The sequence below is a fragment of the Pempheris klunzingeri genome, chromosome 1 (genome assembly GCF_042242105.1).
Source record: "Pempheris klunzingeri isolate RE-2024b chromosome 1, fPemKlu1.hap1, whole genome shotgun sequence".
Lineage (NCBI taxonomy): Eukaryota > Metazoa > Chordata > Actinopteri > Acropomatiformes > Pempheridae > Pempheris > Pempheris klunzingeri.
This window is the reverse complement of record NC_092012.1, coordinates 18,182,049-18,191,234: the sequence shown is the minus strand read 5'-3', so window position 1 is coordinate 18,191,234 and position 9,186 is coordinate 18,182,049. Positions and strand designations below refer to the sequence as shown.

General features: G+C 43.6%; 1 protein-coding gene across 1 annotated transcript; it reads left to right on the top strand.

The window, feature by feature from the left end:
• Positions 1-359: 359 nt before the first annotated feature.
• On the top strand, positions 360-8,760 carry depdc7a (DEP domain containing 7, paralog a). The gene is made up of 9 exons (XM_070833543.1): positions 360-433; positions 3,067-3,532; positions 5,647-5,777; positions 5,914-6,106; positions 7,109-7,329; positions 7,458-7,600; positions 7,684-7,809; positions 8,096-8,174; positions 8,301-8,760. Exons 1-9 carry the CDS (start codon positions 376-378, stop codon positions 8,522-8,524), a joined length of 1,641 nt encoding a protein of 546 aa, XP_070689644.1. The 5' UTR covers positions 360-375; the 3' UTR covers positions 8,525-8,760.
• Positions 8,761-9,186: the final 426 nt, after the last annotated feature.

The window sequence follows — 9,186 nt, the reverse complement described above, 5'->3', positions numbered from 1 at the left end:
TGATGCTTTCAGGGGTGAAAAGAGACTAATCTGGACCTGCTGTAAATGAGTGGTTCACCAGAGCAGCTTTGGTTCCACCGTGGCAGCACCTGTGGGGAGGCTGACCGGTCCTCCTCCCTCTCTCTTCGCTCTCAGCTCAGGAAAAAAAAAAGTGCCCAAATGTGAGGAGTGACTTTTGAGTGCGCCTTTTGTTAAACTTGTGGGAAACAGTAGGAGCCTCATTACCACGTTAATGTCCCGGCGGGGCGGGGTGGGGAGGGGAGGGGAGGGAGGGGGCATGAATAATGTGCTGAGGTGGGAGGGGGCAGTTTCGGGCTCTACTGTAGTCAGTTGCGTGCGTGACGCTGTGAGCTGAGGACCAGGGACGGGGTGTGAATGGGTGAATGGCTGTCTGTACAGTCACTGGAGGACGCGTCCATGCACCGAGCACCAGGTAATGGACCTTCAATCACTACTCTGCTGTGATAAAACATAGAATAGATGTTCCCTTCTTGTCGTGTTTGAAATAAGTTTGTGACCTGAAGAGTTCGGCTTATTCAGTCCTGCTGTGTTCAGATGGGATCTTCTAAGAAGCTGCATTTTGATATAGATAGAAGTCAGATTTGACTGAAAACTATTGAAATGTAATGTGCCATATTTCAATCATGTGTTTTACGCACGCTGCGTGTTTGGGACTATTTACAGCGAATCCATTTCCCTCCACTAAACACTGGATGTTATTTCTCATTAAAATTCACTGCTTTCTTAAACTATTGTAGTATCCAAAGTGTATGAAAAAAAACAGGTCCCTTGTATGAATGATGCTTCACTAAAGTGGTATAAGTCATCAAACACGGTGTAGATCAGCTGTTAAAACAACGTTTGTCTTCTTTGACATTTGGAATCAGTGCCGACTCAGCAGCCAGCTGTGCAGTGTTTGTGTCAAAACACAGGTGTAGCAGGGCAAATCCGTGTGTGCGTGCGTGTGTGTGTGTGTGTGTGTGTGTGTGTGTGTGTATAAACCAACATATATATCACACAGGATATGCTGGTTCAAATCCATACGGGCCAATAGCCTGCCGAGGCTCAGCGTGGTCTGGATCAGTTAATCTCACCAGTCCCAGCATGCTGCAGGAATGAAGGTATCTGCCACAGGCTATTAACAACCTGCTGCTCGGGCTGATGGTATTTTCCATGCCTAAAATCATTAGTCATGTGCCAGGTACGGTCCTTACAGTCTTCCTGTGCTTTTGCTTTACATTACCAGCGCAGCTCTGGTGATGACAGTGGTGTTCACAGGGGGGAGATCCCCATGAGTGCTCCCCCTGCGATTATTTACCTGCACTGGTGTGTGCAAACACTATGCACTGCTGTCACACACACACACACACACACACACACACACACACACACACACACACACACACACACACACACACACACAGCCAGGTTCCACCTGCCCCCCACATTATTTGTCTTCTTTTTTAACAAGCATTAATGGGTATTGATAAGATCCGGATTTATGGTGTGACTGGTAATCCAGGGACCCCTGACGGGATTCTCCAGATGGTCCTGATTTAATTCTGATAATGCAGTTTCTTTCTACTACTACCAAAACGTGTGCTACTCCTGTGATAGAGTTCATATTTGCACAATATATACACAATATCAATCTTGAGAGTCTCAAAACAATGAAAGAAATGTTTAAATTCAACGCATCATCAGACTGTTATATTTTCTCATGATTCCTATCATGATCGCAAGCTGTTGAAAGCGTTCTTCCTTGACCAGCGGCTGCAGCCCCAGTTGTCCTTCCCTGATTAGCAAATCCCCAGTTTCCTCTTCCCCAGAGGGAGACGCAGTTTGACGTAGATGTGTCTCATTAATCAGCAGATCACACAGATGTCTGCCACACACCTCTGCTCTCCATGTGCTCTTGCGGTTTTCTTTTTTCAGGAATGGGCAAACATCTGTTCGCTGCCGTATTGTTCCAGAGTGTTTTCAAGTTTTACAGATGGGTCAGTAATAGGATTTGTCTTGTTGTGTTATCATAACATGGAGCCTGGCTGCTGCTGACGACACCTGATTTATGGGCCCTGGCCTCAGTCAGTCTCTCAGATCCTCCCCAAACATTTGCTCGACAGGCTTTAAATGTTTCCTGTTGTGAGATGAGAGACCCGCTGACATCTTCGCTAAGTGCAGCTCAGATGCCTCTCCTCAGTCTGGCTTGCTATGGATGATCCAAACTGCTAGTTTTCCATAAGAAAAGAAAAGGTCTGATGAGATGAGATGGACTGTTGAACGTGTTAGTATTTCATTGCATGAATCTTCTGATTTGTGTGCTTGTATTAGTAGCAATGCAGCCCGTCCAGTGGAAAATACAACAGGAACATATCAGGATATCTCTTGTGAGAGGAGGCTCACAATATGATCATTGTCTCCGTTTCCTTGTGCGTGTGTGATTGAGTGTAGCGGGCTGCAGAGATAGATTGCATCAGGCTTCTGTTCTGGTAAGAAAATCAGGCACACATGATGCTCTTGGTTTTTCTTAATGTTTTTAACCGGCTGTATTTGATTCTTAGCTGTTAATCATCAGTCAAGTGAAATAAATAAAATGAAGCCTCTGAACTGCTGTGCTGTATGCAAGCATGCCTCAAAAGAGGATTTGGGTTTGGCAACCTCCCCCCTTGAGATGCACTGATTCTGGACCATGTGCTGTTCCACCCACACACACTAACTTTTAGGATCAGATTGTGATTATGTGAAATTACACGGAGGAGAGGGAGTGTATGTTTGGTCGAAACAGACAGCACAATTTCCTGTGGTGCTCAGATAACGGACAAGGCTGAGGATGCCAGAATAACGAGTGAGTCACCAAAACGCATTGTGTTTAGGAAAGTTGAGTAAGTAGTTTAGAGGGTTTCTAGCATTTAATTGCTCACTCATAAAATGTCAGAAAAAAAGTGGAAAAATGGCCAGCACAGCTTCCCAGAGCCAGAGGTGGAGGTCTACCAACTGATCCACAATGATGATGTAAACTTCTCCTCTTTACCATCCACTGATTCTCTCCTTCCCCTTCTCCGTCAGAGCGAGGCATGGCTGGGAAGCCTTTCCGGGCCACCTACATCTGGGGCAGCATCATCTCCAATCTCCACAGTCATGTGGAGGTCAAACGTCGGCGTCACAACCTGAAGTCCTACCACGACTGCTTCCTGGGCTCGGAGGCCGTGGACGTGGTGTTGGCACACATCACGCTCAACCGTTTCTTCGGTGACGAGGCGGTGCCCCGCTACAAGGCCGTCCGCCTCTGTCAGGCCCTGATGGACTCGAGGGTGTTTGAGCCAGTGGGCGCTAAAGTATTTGGGAAGGAGAAGAAGCGAGCTACATTTGAGGACAGTAGTTGCAGTTTGTACAGGTTCCTGAGCCCAACGACCAGCTCCTCATCCTCATCGTTGACCAATGCCAACTCTCTCTCCACTAGCACCATCGAGAGCGGCTATGACTCACCGAGCATGAACAGGAACAAGAACAGCTACAGTCCGTCACGTGAAAGGTACAGACTCGTGTCATAACGTCCTCAGATCTCATTTTTGATTCGCTTTGTTCTCCTTCCTCCAGAGCTAATCCCAAGTCCAGTATAGCTTTACACTGGGTGCCTCTGAAAACTAGTGACGCATGACCTGAGACCCTTGAAGTCCCATCATGCAGTCACGTCTTGATACTCCTAATTATCAGTATGTGACAATGAGTTGAAATACTACAGAGCCCCTAAGAGGACATGGGTGGAAAAAAAGTTAACCCCCATGGTGCCAGATGAAGTTCGGCCCTTTGTGAGAAGTAGTTCCGTCCTCTTTCTTCACACATAGTCCACGTTCTCTGGATTTTTAGAGTATACCCAGCAGTGCCCGTCAAGCCGTCCCGAGTACAGTTGAGTTGCTAATAAATTCAACCTGAACCACAAGGTAGAGTCCACTCCATGATGAGAGTGTTCCCTTGCCTAGGCAGGATTATGAACACCCCCCCCCCCCCCGTGGGGTCAGTGCCACGGGGGCCTCCAAGCCAGGGCCCTCAGTGCGCACAGACCACAAGGCTCCTGGGTGTGAGCATGAGCTACCACTAGGGCCCCCAGACTCCTTGTTGCTTCTATCTTTTAATAATATTGTTTGGCTTGTAGTGCATGTAAAATAGTCTCATCTTTCAGTAGTAAATAAAGTAGTAATCTGATTATAATTGTGGAAAAAAATGTATACTCACTTGATAGAGCATGACAAGATATAGAAGGCAAGATTATAAGGCAACATTGAAAGTAATGAAATGGCTTCTTTTTGATGTTGATGTATAGAATATATATGTCTGGTGTAGAACAGGGTCTAAAGCCATGGACAACGTGGATTTCTGGATCTAAACGTTTTTTTTTCTCTTTGGAGAAAATGAATTGGAACTCTACTTAGAGTGCTTCCTTCATTTTTATAGGCATCATCAACAATGATTGATTCTAAAGATGATTGCCACAAATAAGAGCATTTGTTAAGCATTAATGCAGTAGATAAATATACAATGCTATAGGGCTGTGTGCTCCCACTGGGCCATGGAAAAGCGGTATTCTCACCTACATAAAAACCACGTCCACTGCCAAGAACTGATTTAATCTTTTTATATTTGACACCAATGCCAAAATATATATTTTTTTACCTTTTGCAAAAGTTTGTTGAGAGAACATAAAAATATTTGCCTTAGTAGCTCCATAAAATGCAAAATACAAAATAAAAAAAACCCATTAGATTTAAAGACACGGACCCACGGAGGTACTTACTCCAACACATTTCATTCTCTTTCTTGCAAAGTTGTGAGTTACATGAGAAGATCAACGGCACCTTCATGTTTGTATGGTCAATATCAACCTGTTGCCAGCAGCCGGCTAATTTAGAAAAAGCACCGACCAGCACCTCTAAAGATCACTTATTAACATGTTTATTGTCGTTTATTTACAACTCTCCACATAATTCCATTTAAAGCCACAATGTGTCGTTTCTTTTTTTTTTTACGCTGTCGGGTTTTAGTGCTGAACTGGCTGCTAGCTTCCTATTTGCCACACAGACATGACAGTCATATCTAACATCTCATCTAACTCTCAGCAGGAAAGAGAATGAGCGTATTATCCAAAATGTCAAGCTATTTAACCTTAAACTAAAGCAGATTCTCCTTTTGTTTGAGGTGACTCCTACAGAGGCAGTCCAGCCTGTTGCAAAGACAGGCAGGATGCATCGGCCATGAGGTGCTAACACATGGCCTCAGCGCTGAGTGCTGTGGAGGGACTGACAGCCCTGTTGTCTCTGATGGGAGATGAAAGATTGCTCTAATAGTTTAAATGAGGTTTTTGTTATTCACAACATGCTATTTTCAGCGTCAGGTTTTCAAGGGAATAATGTAAATTGAATATAAAAGTTTCCCGTGGCCTATTTAATGCTAATCAGAAACTGTTCACTGCTAGAAATTGAGCATTTATTTTGTCTGTTGAATATGAAATGACCAGAATCAAAACTGCACCAAACTGTGGCTGAATCACAGCAACTAGAAAACGTGTGCACACATTTGTTCCTGTAATAGGTTACGTCTGTTTTTTTCCCAATCATTTCCACTGATTGCTGTTATTATGTGACTCTTCAGACAAGAGGTGCTGAGCTACTCCACCCACTCCCCGGTAAAAACAGACAAATCACTGGAGGACGTGCTGGGAAACCTCAACCTGAGCTCCACCATCACCCCTCAGATGATCAACCTCGGCCTCTCACAAGAGAGTAAGTCGTCTCCCGTGTGCCGAGACACGGGAGAGTGATGCAAAACAGGCGGCAATGTTTTCATGCAGCAAATGCTTGGTGACAGTGTGCCAGTGAACATATGACCCTCATGGCTTTTGACTCTGTGTTTTCACAGTTGTGGATGAGGTGTGGCACCAGCAGGCGGTGTTCAGACTGCTGCAGCTGATAGAGCTCCCCCTGTTGGAGAACTTGCTAGAGGGTAAACACAGGTCGCGGCCCCCCCTGCACGGCATGGACAGTGACCCGGACCTGTTGTATACATCAAGCTACCTGGACAGAGAGGTTCTCAAGGCCTTCAGTGAAGCACAGTAAGCCCTCAAAAGCTCCTACAGTTTTACAGAGAAAGGTCTAATAAAGCCATAAATAGGATATGTTTTGCTTTGTAATGCTCTTTAACTGATACACTGGTGATGAATGGTGGTAAATGATGGTTGGTCATTGAAATGGTGCCGAAACAAATATTACATACAGTAGTGGAAAATAACATGTACTCAAGTACAGTATTTAAATACCTGAGAATTTCTGTTTTATGCTGCTACTTCTGTTCCACTGCATTTCAAAGGGACCTTTTCTACTTTTATCTCGTCAACATTTCTATGAAACCAAGAGTTACTACTTACACTGAATAACAAAACATGTGATCAGCTGTTAAAGTATTGATTAATGTATAAATCATGTGTATTATATATAGTAATCAGTAATTAGCTTGGTTTTAACCTAGATAATAATAATAACAATAACTGTGTTTTTATAGCACCTTTCCAAAAAAAGAGGGCAAAGTACTTTATATATATGTATGTGCATATATATATATTTATACACTGTTGCCCATAAAGTTGGAATAATTGTTCAATACCCCCAATTTTGTTAAAGCCTGAATACACAGTTTGCAAAGGTTAATTGTGGTTTAAGTTTCACTGTGATATGTTTGGAAGAGTTTGATCAATAAAGTTGAGAAGATATACACTTTATTTATCAAGAATAAATCACATTGTCACAATCATTTCATGAGAAGAGGTAAAAAACATTTTATTCCAACTTTATGGGCAACAGTGTACATATATGAATATATACATGTACCCATAAAAGCACAACAAACACCAACATTCAAGAAAAAGCTAAATAGTAAAGGTGGGTCTTAAAAAGAGGACACTGGTACGAGATGTGTTTGCATCTGCAAATGACCAAATCCACACTTTTACTGGAAGCAGCTGAGTTCTCGCTAATCACCAAAGATCAAGAACTTATCTGACCATCTTTGGCCAATCTGCTAGCTGTGTTTAAAGTCGTTACACTTCCCTCTTCCTCAGGGCGGACGAATGGATGTCAGGGGCGGTGGACTGCCTGGAGTTTCTGCCTGATGAAGTGGTGGTGGAGGTCAGCCGCGGCTTATCTGGCTGCGCCGACGACCTGCTCCAGTCTAAGAGACTGCTCCACGAGGTCCTGGCTCAGTACTACGGACACCCACAACAGCCACCTCTCCTCAGTAACCACGTGTTCGACATCCACTCCGGCATCTCGGAGTTACTCGGTAAGAGGAGGAATCAGGAGGGAGAGGAGGAATCTTTGGTGTCGTGTAGTTTTCAGGAGGGGCGATGGGGCTGGTTTTATATACATTTTCATGTTTTCATCCATATATTTTCTGTGGTCTAATGTCAGTGAACGGCAAGCAGGAGCAAGCTCTGGAGGCCCTGCAGCTGAGCCTGAAACTGCAGGACTCTCGCAGCAGGGAGGAGCTGCGCAGGCTCCTGAGATTCATGTCCATCGCAGCCAAATCACAGCAGGTCAAACTCCACAAAGAGGTGAGCGCTTTTGTGAGCACCTTGTGTGAGTCTGCACGTGTGTGCGTTTGATCTTTGTTAACTCGAAATAATCCCCTGTCTAGATCGAGAACAGGATGGCGGTGAAAAGGTCTTTCGCGAATGCCATCGTCTACAGCAGTAGACTCTCCAAAGGAAAGGTGGATCTGATGGTCCTGTTCATGATGGATAACCACTGCGATCTCTTCAAAGTGAGCACTCCTAATGTCCTAATGTGTGTGTGTGTGTGTGTGTGTCCGGTGTGGTAGGACGGATGTAACAACATCTCTGCCAGAGACCTTCTTGTCTTGGGTGGATGTTTACACAGGCTCTTTAGAGGCAGGATTGCAACCCTGACATCAGATATTACTTGAAAGAGAATGTCCAAATCAAATGTGCTCGACTGTTTAAGATGCTACAAATGAACTAAACATAATAATTCATCATAACATAATCCATATTCGATTTCTAGTCTTATTTTGCTCTCTTTTCCCCCAGATTCCTGTTTCGTTGCACAAGATGGTCAGTGACAGAATAACGAATATAGTGAAAGGGAAGGATCCAGATACAATAACAGGTTTACAGATTTCCCTTTGTGTCTATTCATCGTATACATTCAGTTATTTTAACTGCTGTCTGTGTGAGCTCTTTGGAAGAACTCCTCCATCATTTAATTTAATTTGTCCACCTCTCTTCACCGCAGGATCGACCTACTGCACGAGAGTGAGTGCTAAGGCCTATTCGGAAAATGCACAAAAAACCACTAAAGAGGAACTTTGGTCCTTGCTCCGGACAATCCACGAGAACCCTAAACTCTCCAACAAGGAGAAGAGACGCCTGCTGGGACAGTTTTATAAAGGCCACCCAGAGATTTTTGTCCAGTACTTTGGAAATAGACTGTCCAGCATCAACATGTTGTTACAGTGATATTTATTAGTTTAACAATTCATGTATTATAATGTAAAAAGGGGCAGACGTGAGGCCAAAAGCTAATGTGATGTAAATGATTTTCGGTGCAGTAAGTGGATTTTATTTGCTTGTACGAGAAGTAGTTTAGATTACTGAACAAGAATGTGAATTTTGATTTGAAGAGACTCGTAATAAGCTGCAATATTTAAGGACATATTTACTTATCTGAAACTTATGAGATATTTTCTTTGGTGCGGGACACTAACATGAAAAGTTCTTGTCAGTTATATATGAGACTGTTGTTTTCCCAGGATGAAAAAGTGAACCAATTGTTCTTTTTTTTAAATGTTTTCGCGCTGCAATGCGTCTCGATGGCATTCTGTCTGCATATGGCTTTTCAATGGATGTATTCTTTATGCGCGTGCAACAGAAACAGTGTTAGCAATAAAAATGTGTCCGTTCATGTGGTTTCTCATATACAATGTGACGCACAGTAGAGCTATGTCTGAGGAACCTCCAAACGGAAATTTGAACTTGGACATTTGGAAGTCTGATGTTGTGCTGTAGTTAACAGTCAGAGGCATTCATGAGAATCAGCCCTCTGGGAATCAGCAAAACAGATGTTTGTAACTTCTTGTTTTGTTTTTTTTTTGTGTTTTTCTTGTTGTGTTTCTCTGACT

Coding starts and splice junctions, on each gene's coding strand:
- depdc7a (XM_070833543.1), top strand. CDS start 376: ATGGGTGAATGGCTGTCTGTACAGTCACTGGAGGACGCGTCCATGCAC. Junction 5,778..5,913: donor CCTCGGCCTCTCACAAGAGA/GTAAGTCGTCTC, acceptor GTGTTTTCACAG/TTGTGGATGAGGTGTGGCAC. Junction 7,810..8,095: donor ACCACTGCGATCTCTTCAAA/GTGAGCACTCCT, acceptor CTTTTCCCCCAG/ATTCCTGTTTCGTTGCACAA.